General features: G+C 52.0%; 1 protein-coding gene across 1 annotated transcript; it reads right to left on the reverse strand.

Annotated features, from left to right (window-relative positions):
• Positions 1-9,823: 9,823 nt before the first annotated feature.
• Positions 9,824-17,430, reverse strand: RSAD1 (radical S-adenosyl methionine domain containing 1). The gene is made up of 9 exons (XM_073310597.2): positions 17,182-17,430; positions 14,683-14,816; positions 14,072-14,276; positions 13,437-13,802; positions 12,842-12,905; positions 12,399-12,546; positions 11,717-11,771; positions 10,121-10,224; positions 9,824-10,048 (listed from the first exon to the last, which is right to left on the reverse strand). The coding sequence occupies exons 1-9, from the start codon at positions 17,311-17,313 to the stop codon at positions 9,940-9,942; spliced, it is 1,317 nt and encodes a 438-aa protein (XP_073166698.2). The 5' UTR covers positions 17,314-17,430; the 3' UTR covers positions 9,824-9,939.
• Positions 17,431-18,554: the final 1,124 nt, after the last annotated feature.

An 18,554-nucleotide genomic window follows, 5' to 3' on the forward strand; every position in this document is an offset into this window, starting at 1 on the left:
CTATGGGACGGAGGGACAAAAAAAATGTCCAGGGTGGGGGCAGTCCACCTCATGTCCCCCCCCTTAGCTATGGGGCTGGATCCCCAACATGCAATGCTTTTTGCTTTCTTCAAGACGATGCAATGCATGCTGGGACTTATCCTTTCTGTGGGCTGCCCTCCCAAAGCCTTCCCTTCCCCCCCACATTAAAGATGGGGCATTGTATTCTGGGACCTGTCCTCTCCCTGGTTTTAAAGTGCTGCTTGGCTCATAACTGATCATTCCATGCTGAGATCTTCCAGAACTGTGGGATGCACAGCACCCTCCATAATAAAGTGCCACCTGGCTCACATGGAAGCACTGCATGCTTGGCCTAGTAATTTCCCTGGGCCCGACCCTATATTTAAAGATGAGGGCTATCAGAAGAGCAGATTGCATAATTCCTGTGAGCTGGATTTGACTCACCTCTTCTTAATAGAAGCATAGTTCTTCACCATACAATTAGATGTAGATCTTTTGTGCCTATTTTCATCCATTTTGGGCCATGCTTTAGCTCCAAATTTACCTCTCCTCAATCCACGATAACAAGGTGCTCTTAGTACTTTATGTTAAGAGATAACAAATATTGATTTTTCAAACCAAGGTGTCATAAAAATAAAGGGAAGGGTAACCACTTTTCTGTATATAGTGCTATAAAATCCCTCCTGGCAAGAGGCAAAACCCTTTCACCTGTAAAGGGTTAAGAAGCTAAGATAACCTTGCTGGCACCTGACCAAAATGACCAATGAGGAGACAAGATACTTTCAAATCAGGTGGGGGGGGGGGGGAGAGGACAAAGGGTTCGTCTGTCTGTGTGATGCTTTTGCTGGGAACAGATCAGGAATGCAGTCTCAGAACTTCCATTAGTTAGTAAGGAATCTAGCTAGAAATGCGTTAGATTTCCTTTTGTTTAATGGCTGGTGAAATAAGCTGTGCTGGATGGAATGTATATTCCTGTTTTTGTGTCTTTTTATAACTTAAGGTTTTGCCTAGAGGGATTCTCTATATTTTGAATCTGATTACCCTGTAAGGTATTTACCATCCTGATTTTACAGAGGTGATTTTTTTACCTTTTCTTTAATTAAAATTCTTCTTTTAAGAACCTGATTGCTTTTTCATTGTTCTTAAGATCCAAGGGTTTGGGTCTGTGTTCACCTGTACAAATTGGTGAGGATTTTTATCAAGCCTTCCCCAGGAAAGGGGGTGTAGGTCTGGGGGGGGATATTTTGGGGGAAGACATCTCCAAGTGGGCTCTTTCCCTGTACTTTGTTTAACACGCTTGGTGGTGGCAGCATACGGTTCAAGGACAAGGCAAAGTTTGTAGCTTGGGGAAGTTTTTAACCTAAGCTGGTAAAAATAAGCTTAGGGGGTCTTTCATGCAGCTCCCCACATCTGTACCTTAGAGTTCAGAGTGGGGAAGGAACCTTGACACAAGGTGATATCAAACTTTACACAAATTAAATGAACGGCACATTGTTTCTTTTCCTACTTCCTCGTCTGCTATTTATTGATGTGCCTTTTTAATATTTCCACCTTCTTCATTGTACATTTTAAAGGCCTGGGTCACAGATTTGGCTTTTGAGAGCTTTGCATTCATTATACCTTACTTCCAGCACCATTTGGTGACCAAAAACATAATTGCTTTAGTTTGTCTCATCACAGTGTCTTGCAACGTGGTGCTTTCCAACATTGAGCAACAGATTTAAGATAAAGCAATATGATTACAGCAAATTTTTGGGAGGTATTGATCATGTGTCCTGGGGTTCTCTAATTAATTTGGCAATGAGCATCCCATCAATAGGCATCATTTCTGACAAATTAAAGGAGAATACAAAGCCCAATTCTGTAAAGTGTTGAACACTACAGTCTCCCCAATTCCCATTGAAGTCAACAACACAAGCTGCTTAGCAACCCACAGGAGCCAGGCCTTAGTTCATAAAACCTTTCCTGTTGGAAAACTTGTCTTCACCACAGCAGGTTTTGACACTGTCACCCCATGTTAATTTCATTTGCGAGGATGTGAGTAATAAAGAGGCGTTCCTAGACTGAATGCCTTCAGGATATTTGGATCTTCTGCTTCTCCTCAAAGAATTCCCAGTTCTGATGCAAATGGGCACACTGTCTGGCTACTTGGCTGATGAGCATGAACAGAAGACCAGATACTTGATATTCTCAAAATGGTGGGTGCAAAACCCTGCCTCATGACAACAGCTCAAGAAGATGACTGGAGGAAGTGTCCCCTTCTGAATATTTGTTTGCAATTTATTGCATGAAACAGAGCTGCTGGTGTGGATTACTCCACCTTCCAAAAAGCAGGGAATGCTGCCAAGAGATCAATGCAAAATGCCTTTGCACGCATTTCTGTGCTACCAGGTCATGGCCAAAGCAAGTTACAACAGGAAGCTTGCTGCTCATTCCAAAGATATTTGTTTTCAGCCCAAGGCACCTAAACTGCCCAAAGAGGAGCTACGTTGGCAGCTTGCTGGAAGCCCAAGGGCCGACCAATGAATCACATGGCATCGACCCTCCTTTATAATTTAGCGGTCCAGCCAAGAGTGATTACAGGTCCCAGCATGCACCATGTGCTTGTCAGACAGAAGGATCCTCTCACCTGCCCTGCTCAGGATCATCATGACAGACACATATCGTAAAAGATTCTCCAGGCAAGTACATTCCTCTGGCTCATGGGCCCATCCCTGTTTTGCTCCTGGCACAGCCATGTGATCAGACAGGGCATGCGGATGTAGAGCAAACACTTGGAGGAAAAGAGCAGGCTGAGGCTTAGGCTCAGTGATGAGCACAGCGTGGTTGTGATGGACCTTGTAAAAAGAAAAGGAGTACTTGTGGCACCTTAGAGACTAACCAATTTATTTGAGCATGAGCTTTCGTGAGCTACAGCTCACTTCATCGGATGCATACCATGGAAACTGCAGCAGACTTTATATACACACAGAGATCATGAAACAATACCTCCTCCCACCCCACTGTCCTGCTGGTAATAGCTTATCTAAAGTGATCATCAAGTTGGGCCATTTCCAGCACAAATCCAGGTTTTCTCACCCTCCACCCCCACACACACAAACTCACTCTCCTGCTGGTAATAGCCCATCCAGAGCGACAACTCTCTACACAATGTGCATGATAATCAAGTTGGGCCATTTCCTGCACAAATCCAGGTTCTCTCACCCCCTCACCCCCCTCCAAAAAACACACACAAACTCACTATCCTGCTGGTAATAGCTATCCAAAGTGACCACTCTCCCTACAATGTGCATGGTAATCAAGGTGGGCCATGTCCAGCACAAATCCAGGCTTTCTCACCCCCCCCCCTTTTGTGTGACCTTGTGTGACTGATCTGCTTGGTCAGGTGAAGCGGTCTACATCTGAGAAGGATGGGACAAATGTGGCATGTATGCCTTCCAGTAGGTATTGATGCTACTTTCTGCTCAGTTCGAAATTTCCTAAGGTAACAGCTGTAGTGCACCAGTTACAGCCCTTGAGTGAAACTAGGAAAGTCTTCAGGGGATTCACGCCTCTCAGTGCCATCACTACCACCCACTTATATGTGCAAATTCTGGCCTTGCATCTCCCTACCCCCAGAGCTTCAGGTCAAAGGCACTGAGCACTGCAGAATTATTTCTCTGCAGCCCAGGCTCAGGAAGAGTCCATGTTACCTCTTCAAAAATGTCCAGTAACAAATCTTCAGCAACTAGCCCAAATGGGGATTTCCTGGATTAGGCTAAAAAGGGAACGCAAAGATTTATAGTAGGGAAGCAGAAGCAAGTTCTCCTATATTTACCTTAGAAACTTCCTACTGGCTCAGGCTAGAGGCTTTTCAGCTCAAGGCACCTTGGTTTATGTAGCGTTGGAAGGCCTGGGGTGACATGAGTTTGGGTGGCGTTGTCTTAGTCCCAGATATGCACAGTGGGTTGGGAAACCATGTCCCCTGATGCTCCCTCCCTCGAAAAGAGTTGGGGCTGACGGACTCAGATTTTTTTACTCTTTCTAGCAAAGCACCCACCCTTTAATTCCGGCACACGTCACCCTCTACCGTCACCTTGGTTGTTCCCAGAATCACACAGAGCACATACTGAAGGGCAAATTCAAGGATTGCTCTTATCAGCACTGATGGAAGCTTGCCAGCTGCGAGTGCATTCCTTACCACTTCACAGAGCAGTGCATAGGTAACTGGCCCCTTTGCCTAAAGCAAAGACCAAATGGCATCCAGCAAGCTGATAATGAGGGGAACGTGTCAGAGACTATTAGCATGAGTCATTGCTTCTTAGGCTCAGTGAGACTGACTCAGGGAAGGCTTCCTCATGTATTTCGCCTGGGTGGCAAACTCCTCAGCACTTCAGGAAACACCCGTGGGGATTCATTCTAATCAGTGGAAGTGGGTGAAATTACTAGTTCAACCTGTTAGGCCAATAATTAATGACAATTAAGGTGTCCATGAGGAATAATTGGCCCCTTGCACCTCATCACCTCACTGCATTCCTTTCAGGTGTCTTATTTCCCCTTCCTTAGTGAGACTGTGCTAATGCTACGTGCTTCCACTGCACCTGTCAGTTGGGGATCTCAAAGCACTTTGGGTATTATCCCCATTGTACAGCTGGTGAAACTGAGGCACACCATGGCTAAGTGTCTTACTCAAGGTCAAGCAATGCATCAGTGACAATGTCTGGAGCAGAACTCAGCTCTCTTGGTTTCCAGTTTCCTTCTCTGCCAAGCAGATGATGCCGCCTCCCATAACAACAACTGTAATGATTGGAAACATGTTTGATTGTGAATTTCGTTAAAAGACTTTAAAAATAATGGGCCTGAGTCTGCCCTCATGTCACCTTCTTCTTCTTCTGTGCCATCTCCATTACTGGAGGTTTGCAACAATGGTAGTCCATTCTGTACGGTCCTCTTCTACCCTCTTTGTGGATGAGCAGTCCTTTTGATCCACCCAGGATATCATCTCACCACCCAAAATCTTCTTCTTCTGCCTCATGTTCTGCCATCCACTTTCCCTTCCAGTGCCCATAAACATGCACGGCCATTTGAACCTCTTAAAATATGCCCTGCAAATCAAATCTTTCTTTTAATAAGATCTCTAACTAGCGTTTGCGGAGTTCCAGGCATCTTCAATACTTTTTCATTGGTTACAGTCTATCTGTGATAGTCTGAGAATTCTATAACACCATAATGTGAAGGACTGTAGTTTCTTTATTATCGATTGTTTGAATGTCCATATTTCACAGCCGTAATTTAACACAGACCAAATGTAAGTTTTTAAGAGCTGGAATTTAGTCTTCATATTTATGTCCCTTCTCATCAGATGTTTATTCTTCCGCAGTATCTGCTCTCACTTACTCTGGTGTAAATCAGGAATAACTCCAAATCAGTGGTATATACTGGGATGAGTGAGAACAGCATCAGACTCAAGGCATGCTTTTGTTTCTTGTCTGCCAACAAAGGGCTCTTTTGCCCGTTTCAATCCTGATCTACAACCCACTGACATTGATGAGTCTTTCTATTGTCTTCTTTGGGCTTTGGATCAGGCCCTGAATGTGGATGAGAATAGTTACTGGTAACAGGAATTTTCTGTGCCCATAGTATAGTAGATCTGAATGTGAGTATATTGATATTGGCTATGATGGATTTTCACAAAAACAATAATAGCAATCCATACAGTGTGCTTTCCTCAAAGGGACACTGTTCAAATATTGTGTACTGATTTTAGTACTCTTTTGCATACAGTTTCTTTCCAAAGGCTCAACATTTCTTTCCCTACCAATTTTGGACCCATCTGGACTCATTTACACCCATTAAACTCAAGAGGATGGTGGAGGTGTAATTTAAGCACAATATTTGTCTAGCTGCATTTGGCAAACTTTGTTCCCATTTCTCCCACCCATACTCCTAATGGAGGGGAGGTGAACTTGCCTGATTTTGGTAATGTCCTTATTTGTTCATTAGCATAATCAATTACATCAACAGCCTTGGAAATCACCAGGAAGAACATTATTTTCTCTGGATCCCACCGCCATTGTAGGGCTAAATATTAACTAAGTCACTTCTCTGCCACAGCATGGTGAGGGTTGATCTAGCCTTACGATAAAATCCCCAGCCAACTGATTGTTCTTTTACAAAAGCCTTTCTGACTCCTACAGAATCCATTCAGAGATGCCATACACCAGCTGATCAGCAGATGTGAAAAATGGCATTGGGTTTCCAAATCAGTCAAAGGGAGTCCAACTGACAAGACCAACAGGCCATGCAGATTTCTTACACTACCCTTGTCTACACTACCCGCCGGATTGGCGGGCAGCAATCAATCCAGCGGCAGTTGATTTATTGTGTCTACTCTAGACGTGATAAATCAACCGCTGAGCGCTCTCCCGTCGACTCTGGTACTCCACTGGAGTGAGAGGCGCAGGGGGAGTCGACGGGGCAGCGTCAGCCATCGACTTACTGCAGTGAAGACACCACAGTAAGTAGATCTAAGTACGTCGACTTCAGCTACGTTATTCACGTAGCTAAAGTTGCGTAACTTAGATCGATGCCCCCCTCTAGGCCTTATGGGGAAGGGTGTTTAACTTTGCCTAACTCACATGTGCGGGAGACTCCTCAGCAAAAGCCACAGATGGCAGCAAGTGGAATTTCCTATTAATTATTCACTTCCTATCTCCCACCCTTTATCTGTCACGTCCATTTAGCTTATAAATTCTTTGAGGCAGGGTCCATCTCTTACTCTGTGTCTAGACAGCATCTAGCATATTGGGGCTCTGATGCCAGGCATGGCCTCTAACTACTTGCATAATAAAAACAAATACATAATAATAAATTCCTTATTTCTGCAGGATCACTCAGAATTTTACTTTCTAGGCTATGTCCACACTACGCACCTTTTAGCAACACAGCAGTGCTGCTACAGCTGTGCTGCTAAAAGGCGCGCAGTGTAGCTGGTGTTCGTCGGCGGGAGACAGCTCTCCCGCCAACAAAAAACTTCCACCTCCAATGAGCAGCGGTAGCTTTGTCGGCAGGAGAGCTGTCCCGCCGACAAAGCGCTATTCAAACTGGCGCTTTTCCTCGGTAAAACTTTTGTCGTTCGGGGTGTGTTTTTTTCACAGCCCTGAACGACAAAAGTTTTACCGACGGACGTCCCGTGTAGACAAAGCCTTAGTCACTATGAGCTAAAAATAGCAGTGGAGGATGGGAAAAGGCAAAACAAAAAAACATCTGAAACATAGACCTAGAATTTGCAATGCAAAATAATTACAGCTGTTCTGGCACATGGCTTACTCATAATCCCTGACACAGGACAGGCCCTCAGCTTGTATGGATGCAGAGAAATTTTCCCCATCCATTATAACGATGAAGGTGTCAGGCAAACTTTGGACCTAAATTTCTTTAGTATCTTTAATAACACCCATAATAAACCTAAATATAGTTCATGCAACCAGAGATCTAGGACAGAGCCCCAGGATTTAATATGATTTTGGAACCGCTGAATACACAACATTGTTGATACTGTAGCAATCTTGTCTTTGGGCCAGAAGGTCATTCATAATGTTCCACGGCCACACACGGACTTCTCCTTCCCAAGGCTGACTGTAGCCCTACACTGCAGAATGAAAGGGGCACTAAATTCAAGCTGTATAAGCTATTAGAAGTTAAAATGACGATCCCTTCTACCCATCTCTGGTGGCACAGAACGATCACATTTAACCTGAGCCTCTCAGCTTTCACATCCTCTCTATCGAAAGCAGGTTCTGTGATCCAGGACTATGTATGAGCTATTGCTCATTGCAAACTGGTGCTTTTGCCCACAGAGTTGCTGCCCAGCCGGTATGGAATTGATTCCATTATAAAGCACTCAAAGAACTCTTGTTTGGTCTGGTCTGGTCTGTCGGGTAATATGCTTTTCTGTTGACCTCTTCATCTTCCAGGAGTTCATGACAAATTGCAAATAAAAACAAGTTAATATTTTAAAATGATTATTCTCTATTTGAACTGCCGCCAGGTCTTGAAAACTGCATGAGTAATCTATCACGGGATCCAAATATTGATCTTACAGCTAAACTACAATTACCAGACTAAGTCAGAGACAAACTATTACAGGCTGGTTTATTAAAAACAAAACTTCTTACTTGTGACTGTAGCAATCAGAACACCCGAGTAGATCAGCAAGCTTACCTGAGCTCTTCACTTTGCATTCACCAGAGACCAGAAGGAATGTCTCAACAGCTGCACAGCTCTTCACCAAAGCTAGGCATAATATAATGGGCCTAAATCTGATCCAAGATATGTGGCACTCACCTCTGTCTCCTCCGCACGGGGAATGCAAGGACCACAATGAAGCACAAGTTTCTGTACAGTAATATGTGCATTTGCTTTGGTTTAAAAGGGAAGTGATGTCTGGGCTGGACACTGTCCTGCAGCCTGGACTAGAGCACTAGACTAAGACTCAGCAGACTCAGATTCTATTCCTGGCTCTGCCACTGACCTGCTGTGTGACCTCTGGTTCCCCTCCCACTTTTTGTCTGTCTGGTCTGTTTAGACTGTAAGCTCTTCAGGGCAGACACTGTCTCTTATTATGTGTATGTACAGCATCTGGCACAACAGAGCCTTGACCCTGATGCGGGCCTTTAGGTGCTACTGTCATATGAATTGCCGTCTAAAGACGATTACACCTTTGTTCCATTCAGCAGTGAGGCCAAGGGCTGAGAGGGCCACTGAAGACAAACTCTCCTCTTAGCATGAAGTCAGGGCTATGGCGTATTAGTGGGGTGGGGTAGGCGAGCCTTGGCCTGCCAATGCCTATGCTGTAACTGTTCGGTGGGCAAAGAGCACGTCATTCCCCAGCGCTGTCCCGGCGGCACTGAATTCCCTCCAGAAGTGAATTGATACCCCAGGCGCCACTGTATTATTCTGGGCTGCATATTCTGCACCTTCCCAGCTTTCTGGTGGGGGGATGTGCGTCTCTGTGACATCACCTCTGCTTGTGGTTCCGTTATCCACGACAGGCAGGGAAAGATAGAGTTAAACCCTGGGGTGCCCTGCTTTTGCACTGAGGGGCAGCTGCTGAGAACAGCAAGCTACTCTGCAGAATCCAAGGAAAGGCAAAGAGAATAACCAGCAGCCTTTGCAAGGGAGCCCTTAGCTCCCCTGTCCATCTTACCAGCGTAAAAGGTCAAAAGTGCTACAGAGCTAAACCAGGGGGACAGGGAGCAAGCTGCACCCACATGCTTTATTAGTGGGCATGAGACGGAGGGCTTCCGAAAACTCGGCCAGAGTGAAAGGTAGCTCTAGCCGGTCCCGGTCGCCCACGCTGGCCGTGGGGAGTTCAGTCCAGAGCACGCTGCAAGCGTCGGGCAGGAAATGACCTGCTCGCCCTTCCTCGGGGTTTGACATTGCAGTATTTTCGCTTCACTCCTTATCTCCATCTGCTGGAGGGAGATTGTATCACATGCTGACTGCAGAGAAGAGACTGGTTTCAGAGTAGCAGCCGTGTTAGAAGAGACTGACTTTCCTCACTGAAGTAAGGGAACTGAAGTCACTGAAACCCACACTATTATGTATCTTTCCATTCAATCTAAAATTAAAATGCTTTTACCCTATTTTCTGCAGTAGCCACTGAGCAAATATGGTGCACATAAAAAACAAACAAACCAGCTTCCTCTCTGCTATAAGCAAATGCAAATTGCATTGATTTACTCCAAGCCTGGATTTGGCCCTAGTCCTGGATTTTGCAAACTGAGGGCTCCAAAGTGACTTCAGCCAAGAGCCAAGTTGTTCCTTAGGATCGGCCTCCCCTGCTGCAATGCTTTCCAGATTGGATGCAAGATCTGTCTGTCTTCGGGTCCCCTGTCCATCCAGGACTGCTGGAGTTTGCTGGGAAAGGCTGCTGCTTTTGGGAAAGGCTGTCTAGCTTCAGGTCCGATGGGCTGTTCTGTCTTCCCAGGACTTCTGGAGCTGGTTGAGGAGGGTCAGCAGCAGAGAGTCCAGCACTGCCAAACCTTTCCAAGAGCACCTGAGCCCCCTGGGAAAAAAGCAGGACATGGATCATCCCCCCCATCAAAGAACAGGGCTCTTCCCCCGCCACAGTCCTTACCTATTGTCCAAAAGCAGCAAGCCCTGATCCTCCAGCTCTTTCACTTCCTCTGAGGTTCCAAACACGTCCCACAGGCTCAGGCTGGTGGCAAACTGCAGCCAGTGCTGATGGGGGAGAGACTCCTTGTAAATACTGACTTGACAGAGTTTACTGGGGCTTTGATCTTTTATTTTGTGGGGTTAGTTTCACCTGCCTAGTAACAGATTCCACACAAAGCTCTAGAGGGAAGGGTGTGATCCTCTTGGAGAGGCCTAGCCTTTCTCAGGGCTGCCTGCCTTTCTGCATCTGCACTGCTCCTGCAAAAATAGCACTCACCTGGCTTTGCACCCTTAATTTAGATGGTTCAATCCCTGACTGTGCCTGATGCTGCGGTGATGGGGGCAGTGTGAAAGTCCTGATCCCGCAGAGAGAAATCAGGTGCTCAGCTGCCTAACGGACAAGATTTGCATCTCCAGCTGAGGGTGCCAGAAGCGCAGGTGCAGTTTCTATGGGTGCCCATTAAAAAAGGGGGTTGAACAGAAGCCCCTTGAAATCTCTGGCTGTGGCATGCAGTCCAAGGAGCCGTTCGCATGGCCCAGTGGGTAATACCCCTGACTAGCCAACAGAGACTGAACTCCTCTCTCACCCCTAGAAGTCAGGGCTAAAGGGTGGGAGAACCTGTCCGCCACGTCCAATCACCGCACGGTCAGCATCTAGTATTGGTAAATGCACTTACAATCGAACCTCAGGGTCATGAACCCCTCTGGAATGGAGGTTGCTCATAACTCTGAAATGTCCATAACCCGGAACAAAACGTTCTGGTGGATCTTTCAAAAGTTTACAACTGAGCATTGACTTCAGACAGCTCTGAAACGTCACTACCCAGAAGAGAAATGCTGCTTTCCCTTATTTTTTTTAGCCGTTTATGTTTAAACACAGCACTGTGCCGTTTTTGGTCTCTGCTGTTGCCTGACTGCGTACTTCCGTTTCCAACTGCGGTGTGTGGTTGACTGGTCAGTTCATAACTCCGGTGTTGATAACTTCTACTGTACTTTGCATACTGTGCCCAGCAATGTGTGATCCAAACATGAGATTGGACTATCAAAGGTGCCACAAACAATCAAATCCTGTCCTACCGCGTGTGACTGGGACCTGTATCCTGACTGTAAAGGTTTGGGGGATTACTGAATTCACCGTTTGGACTTGATGACCTTGGGCCGAACTTTCAAAGGCATTTAGGCACTTAGTGGGATTTTCAAAAGCTACCCGTGCCTAACTCCCTTTGATTTCAAATGCCTATCTGCATCTCTAAGCACCTAAATACCTTTAAACATTTGCCCCTTGGGGCTTTCAACCCATAGCAGCTGTACTGGGCCAGGGGCTGACATCTTGGCAATTCAGACTAAGGGAATCCCTGTGAGAGTTCCAGAGCTGCTCAGAATCCCAGCAGAGAACAGACCACTCCTTGCTGAGCCAGTCCACACACAGCACTTGACCAGAGCTCTCCTTGGAAATGGTTCCTCTTGCTGGCCCTGTCCAGAGCCAGCTGCGAAAGCCACGCTCTGAGAGTTCAAACCCCCGCAGGACAGGCTGCTACAACCGAGAGCCAGCTCTCACCTGGTGTGTGATTCCTATGTCCATGCGGAGCCCCAGGACCAAAACCTCCTCCAACCTACAACACAAAGAGCGATGCTAGAGGGCTGTGGGGTCACCAGGGGGCTCCCGAAGGTGGTCCTGCATCTGGGGCTGAAGGTGCAAGGAAGGCAAAGGGGAGCACCTGAGTGCAAGTGGGAAAAGGCTGCCCACATTGTTCTCCTTCAAGGGCCTGAGACTGCAGCCCTGCTGGCAAAGCTCCCATTGTCTTTCATAGTTTAGCCTGCAGGAGAATGGCAGGATCGGGCTCCCGCTCGGTTAGAAGCATAGCGTTTAAGGCCAGAAGGGAGCACCAGATCATCTAGCCTGACCTCCTGCATGTCACAGGCCACCACCAGCCCCCATCCCCCGCACACTAAGCCCAACAACCAAAACTAGCCCAAAGTCTCACAGTCCATAGGAGACCCAATATGTGCTACAGGCAGAGTAAGGGCAGGACCGAGGGGCATCAATGCTCGAGGCCCTGAAAAGGCAGGGAAGTGATGGTGAAATATAGCCACACAGTCCTGGCAAGTGACCCGCACCCAGGTTATTTTATCTCAGTAGCTTGCAGGAAAGGCCACATGCACCAAGACGCTGAGGAGGAGGAGGAGGAGTCAGACACCACCTGGGGTGAGCCGACTGTTGGCCCTGCCCCAATACTCACACCTCCAGCTGGCTCAGCACAGTCTGTTTCCGGGTCCCGTGTCCGCAGGCAAGCACCTCCTTCATCCAGCTGTCCGGCTCTAAGGTCTGTATTCTGGCTTCCCGAAGGCTCTCGCCATGTGCTCGCGGCACAAACCTCCCATGAGCTCCTAGGATAATGACAAGCATTTCTGCAGCATCCCTTCCCTCCTGGAGTTCATCACCCCCAGAGCAGCAATGGCCCTTGGGTCAGAGCCATGGGGTTGATTGGGGGGCGAGAGGTGGTGCCTTGCAAGGGTCAGTCATCGCTCAGGGCCCTGCAACAGTGCCCTGGGAGGATGAGCTTCCTCACAGCAGCTCCTTGTAGAGGTCAACTGGACCCCAGCGGAGAGGCTGCTTTGTAGCTCTATACACAGCCCCATCTGGTGAGATCCCGTGTGCCTCTTACTTTCCCAGGGAACTCACCTGGCCCGACCCCTATGTACTGGCTGCCTTGCCAATAGGACAGGTTGTGGGTACTGAGCGCCCCCTGCAGGAGAAAATGACACACCATAAGCCAGGAAAAGGAATCAAATCTCTTTGGACCCATTCCTGCAAGATGCTCAAGGCTTCTGGCATGGTGACTCCCTATTGGACTCAACGGGTCTGGTAGGCGCTCAGCACCTAGCAGGATCAGGCCCATCATGTGGGGTTCTGGGTTTATCTTTCTCACAGTGTGCAGAGTAAGCAGGGCTTCCTCTTTCAGTGCTGGGCTTCCCATCTCTCTCCTGGGCTGAAAAGACAGTCCAGCTTCCTTGCCCACCCCAGCTCCCTGCTGAGAGGGAATCTCAGCAAGCATTGCTAGCAGAGTGCATGCTCAGTGCTCGTCCCCACTGCCAACATCCAGAGAGAGTTCCCCTGGGCCTGCATCTGCTCCCCCACATCTCGCCCCGGAACACGTCCCCTGCTTGGGGAGCTCAGATCCTCTCACCAGTTGCATTCTGAATTATTTGGGTTTATTCTCCCCCCGCTTAGATCTGGGACACACTGCAAAAGGGACAGGCCAAGGGGAGGGACTCACATTCCTGGCAAAATTGGAGACCTCATACTGCCGGAATCCCACGTCCCGCAGCATCTCCCGGGCAGATTCATACATCTCTGCCACCACCTCCTGCTTGGGCACGGGCAGAGAGCCCCGCTGGACCTGCTTGAAGAGGGAGGTGCCCCTCTCCAGCGTCAGCTGGTACAGAGACACATGGTCATCACACAGCTGAAGCAGCTCTTCTAACCCCCTGGCCCATGAGGAAACACTCTGGCCGGGGAGGCCAAAGATGAGGTCAACGGATGTGCGGCCGGGAAACAGCTTCTTTGCCTCTTCCAAGGTCCCCAGAGCCTCATCAGCCATGTGGTTCCTCCCAAGGAGCCTCAGCTCTGCATCATCCAGGGACTGCAGAGAACAAGAATGATCGGTGGAGAGGTGCTTTAGGCTGCTTTAGAGAGGTTTTGGGGGAGGGAGCACGGGGAAGCCCCAGAGAGGGATGAGAAGGGCACGTGAGGAGACAGCGAGAGGGAGAAAGAGAGTGAAGGAGGGAGCGAGATAGAGCAGGACCCTGTGGGAGAAGGTAGAGAGAGTGTCCCTGAGAGAAGAGCATGGGGACGGGGGTCGGGGGGGGTGTGTGCCTGAGGATGAGAAGGGTAAATCTCCTGCTTTCTCACCTGGATGCCGATGGAGAGGCGATTGACTCCTGACGCCTGGAATCCCGCCAGCCGCGAGGCACTTGCTGAGGTGGGATTGGCTTCCAGAGTGACCTCGGCGTCCGCCGCCAAGTGGGTGCAGCGAGAGACGGTCTCCAGGACAGCAGCGATGGTGAGCGGGCTGGCCAGGCTTGGGGTGCCCCCGCCGAAGAACACCGAGCTGATCCTGCCGAGCGGAGGGGAGAGAGGCCTGGAGTCTCACAGGGTGAATGGGCTGCTGTGCAGGCTACCTCCAGACTCACTGCCGCGGAGGAATCCTCCTCCCATGCCCCAGGGGACACCTGCTTTCAGGCAGGACGTCCCCTCCCTCGGACCTCAATAGACCCTTACTGCAAAGCCCCAGCAGGAAAGGGAAACAGTGTCAAAGAAGCCACGCCCAGCCCCCCAGCCGCTCTGGGTCGGGTGCAAAGCTAAAGGTCAGCACAGCCTTTGTGGAATACAGCAGGGTGGATTTAACCACCTCTGCCTCCCACATGCCGCTTTCCCTGGCTGCTGTTGTAAAGCCACAAAGAACCACATTACCTCCCTTCCCCCAACCGCCACTCTCTCCCCTTTCCTGCTGAAGGACCCACCTCTGGACTTGGCTGAGCCGGATCAGGGTCTGGGCTTCCCGAGAGAGACAGCTCCTCACGGACTCCTCGTCTAGGCCCCGGGGGATGTACGTGTTGAAGTTGCAGTAGCTGCAGCGTTTCTGGCAGTACGGCCACTAAGAGACACGGGGACCAGGATTCGTAGACTCGAAGGCCAGAAGGGACCACTGTGATCATCTAGTCTGACCTCCCGTGACACTAGTCACAGGGCTTCCCTTAATTCATTCCTGTTTGTATTATGAATATGGTTACAGTGGAACCTCACAGTTACGAACCCCTCGGGAATGGAGGCTGTTCATAACTCCGAACAAAACGTTCTGGTGGTTCTTTCAAAAGCTTACAGCTGAACACTGACTTCAGACAGCTTCGAAACTTCACTATGCAGAAGAAAAATGCTGCTTTCCCTTTCTTTTTTTAGTAGGTCACATTTAACACAGCACTGTGCTGTGCTGGCTTTTGTTTGTTTGTGCTGCTGCCTGATTGCACACGTCCAGTTCCAAATGAGGGGTGTGGCTGACTGGGGTCGAGGGTTGCCAAGTTTCTGGCTGCAGAAAACCCGAACACCCTTGCCCTGCCCCCTGCCCTGAGGCTCCGTCCGTGTCCCTTCTCCAAGGCCCTGCCCACTCACTCCATCCCCTGCTCTCTCCATCACTCGCTCTCCCCCATCCTTGCTCACTTGCTCATTTTCACTAGGCTGGGGCAGGAGGTTGGGGTGCGGAAGGGGGCTCAGGGCTGGGGCAAGGGGTTGGGGGCGGGCTCTGGGAAGGACTTTGGGTGCGGGAGGGGCTCATGGCTGGGACAGCAGAATGGGGCGCTGGAGGGAGTGCGGGGTGCAGGCTCCAAGCAGCACTTATCTCAGGCGGCTCCCAGAAGCAGCGGCATGTCCCCCCTCCGGCAGCATGTCCCGTCCGCAGGCGCCACCCCCGCAGCTCCCAGTGGCCATTGTTCCCAGCTAATGGGAGCTGCGGAGTTGGTGCTCGGGGCGGGGGCAGCACATGGAGCTCCCGGGCCACCCCTGCACCTAGGAGCCGGAGGGGGACATGCCGCTGCTTCCAGGAGCCGCGTGGAGCCAGGGAGCCTGCCTGGCCCTGCTGTGCCACTGACCGGACTTTTAATGGCCTGATCAGCAGTGCTGACCGGAGCCACCAGGGTCCCTTTTTGACCGGGTGTTCCGGTCGAAAATTGGATGCCTGGCAACCCTACTGGGGTCATAACTCTGGTGTTCATAACTCTGAGGTTCTACTGTATTATGGTAGTGCCCAGGGACCAGCCAAGATCAGGCCCCACCGGGAGCGAGAGGAGAACTTCTGGAAAAACACCCCATCTTGATTTAAAAGTATTCAGTGATGGAGAAACCACACGTGGTACATTGTTCCAACGGTTAACTACCCTCACTGCCTTATTTCTAGTCTGAATTTGTCTAGCTTCGACTGCCAGCTATTGGACCTAGGCCATAGATTATATTGGAGACCTCACTCAAATCCAGAGGAAGTTACCTTCCCAGTAAAGATGGCACCATCTTACATTTAGTACAGGTTTCAGAGTAACAGCCGTGTTAGTCTGTCTTTGCAAAAAGAAAAGGAGGACTTGTGGCACCTTAGAGACTCACCAATTTATTTGAGCATGAGCTTTCGTGAGCTACAGCATCCGATGAAGTGAGCTGTAGCTCACGAAAGCTCATGCTCAAATAAATTGGTGAGTCTCTAAGGTGCCACAAGTCCTCCTTTTCTTTTTACATTTAGTACAGAAGTTCAGACCCAGAGGTTCACACAGGCCAAAGCCTTGTCCTGACTCAGGATACGTCTACATTGCAACCGGGAGGTGTAATTCCCAGCTCCGGTTAGGAGACCTCCAGCTAGCACCTAAAAATAGCCAGGTGAGGGTGTAGGCAGGGGCAGCTTGGTCTAGCCACCTGGGCACCCGCCCCAGGATCTCGGCTTGCAGGGGGGCGGCTAGCTGAGCCTGCACCTGCTATTCTAGCGCCCCAACTTGACCGACGTTAGCACACGGACACCTGAGCTGGGCACGACCCCTGCCGCTGCCCTACAGCCGGCCCCCCGGGGGCTTGTGGGGTGCCCGGGCGCCCTCACGCGCTCCTCCTCCCACCTTCCAGAACGCGAGGGCGGCCCAGGCGCCGCAGCCCGCCCCGCCGGCGGCACGGGGCTCGGGTGACCCAGCGGCGCGCCCGGACTCCGGCCCAGGAGGCCAAACGACACCGAGCAGGGTGGGATCCCAGGACGCGGGCTGGGGCGCCCAGCCCTTCCCTAGGGTGATCGGCCGCATTCAGAGGGGCCATCCCTCGCCCCCGCCCTGGGCCTCAGCTCCCGTCCGCACGCAGCCCCCCGCTCCTACGGGGCACCGGCCAGGGGCGCCCACACGGGCACAGGCTGCACGGGCACGCGCGTCCGCACGGGATCCGGCCCGGCGCGCGCGCGCATTGGGGGGGGGGGCGCGCGCGCACGTGGCCCGGCCCGCACTCACGTGCACGTAGAGGGCCGCCTGGAGCGGCTCCGCGGGGGACGGCTGCCGCGCCCGGTGCTGCCGCGCCGCTCGGAGGCTGCGCAGAGCCGCGGCCAGCCGGGCCCGAGGGTGCCGCCAGCCCGGCGCCGCCATGAGCTGCCCCGCCCCGCCGGTCACGGGGCGGGACCGGCCGGGCGGCTCCGCAGCGCGTGTGGCCGGGACCCCTGCTGGGCTTCCCCGCCGCGGAGCCCGAGCGCGTGCGGCCGGGAGCCCCCGCCCCCAGTGCCGCCTCTCAGGCTGCTTCTTCCCGCCCCCCCTCCCCGTCAGCCCTCACCAGCCCCTCCTGCTCCTACCGCCCCTCCCGATCTCAGCCCCCCCCGTGTCCCCCTGTTCCTACCCCCCAGCTCCCCCTTCGTCCCCCCCGCTCCTACTGCCCCCTCCTGCTCTCAGCCCCCCCCGTGTCCCCCTGTTCTACCCCCCAGCTTGCCCTTCGTCCCCCCGCTCCTACCGCCCCCCCGATCTCAGCCCCCCCGTGTCCCCCTGTTCCTACCCCCTCAGCTCCCCTTTTGTCCCCCTACTCCTACCGCCCCCTCCTGATCTCAGGCCCCCTGTGTTCCCCTGTTCCTACCCCCCCAGCTCCCCCTTGGTCCCCCCGCTCCTACCGCCCCCTCCCCATCTCAGCCCTCCCTCTGTCCCCCTGTTCCTACCCCCCAGCTCCCCCTTCGTCCCCCCCGCTCCTACTGCCCCCTCCTGCTCTCAGCCCCCCCCCGTGTCCCCCTGTTCTACCCCCCAGCTCCCCCTTCGTCCCCCCGCTCCTACCGCCCCCTCCTGCTCTCAGCCCCCCCCGTGTCCCCCTGTTCTACCCCCCAGCTTGCCCTTCGTCCCCCTGCTCCTACCGCCCCCTCCCGATCTCAGCCCCCCCGTGTCCCCCTGTTCCTACCCCCCAGCTCCCCCTTCGTCCCCCCCTGCTCCTACCGCCCCTCCCGATCTCAGCCCCCCCGTGTCCCCCTGTCCCTACCCCCCAGTTCCCCCTTCGTCCCCCCCGCTCCTATTGCCCCCTCCTGCTCTCAGCCCCCCCGTGTCCCCCTGTTCCTACCCCCCAGCTCCCCCTTCGTCCCCCCGCTCCTACTGCCCCCTCCTGCTCTCAGCCCCCCCCGTGTCCCCCTGTTCTACCCCCCAGCTCCCCCTTCGTCCCCCCCTGCTCCTACCGCCCCTCCCGATCTCAGCCCCCCTGTGTCCCCCTGTCCCTACCCCCAGTTCCCCCTTCGTCCCCCCCTGCTCCTACCGCCCCCTCCTGCTCTCAGCCCCCCGTGTGTCCCCCTGTTCCTACCCCCCAGTTCCCCCTTCGTCCCCCCGCTCCTACCGCCCCCTCCCGATCTCAGCCCCCCCGTGTC

The sequence above is a fragment of the Lepidochelys kempii genome, chromosome 14, assembly GCF_965140285.1.
Source record: "Lepidochelys kempii isolate rLepKem1 chromosome 14, rLepKem1.hap1, whole genome shotgun sequence".
Classification (NCBI taxonomy): domain Eukaryota; kingdom Metazoa; phylum Chordata; order Testudines; family Cheloniidae; genus Lepidochelys; species Lepidochelys kempii.

Bases quoted from the DNA above. Each gene is read 5' to 3' on its own strand.
- RSAD1 (XM_073310597.2), bottom strand. From the start codon at position 17,313: ATGGCGGCGCCGGGCTGGCGGCACCCTCGGGCCCGGCTGGCCGCGGCT. The intron at 12,906-13,436 runs GTGAGTCCCTCC...TTTCTCCTGCAG, and splicing joins TCTCCAATTTTGCCAGGAAT to GGGGCGCTCAGTACCCACAA. The intron at 10,225-11,716 runs GTGAGAGCTGGC...CTCCCCCATCAG, and splicing joins ACATAGGAATCACACACCAG to CACTGGCTGCAGTTTGCCAC.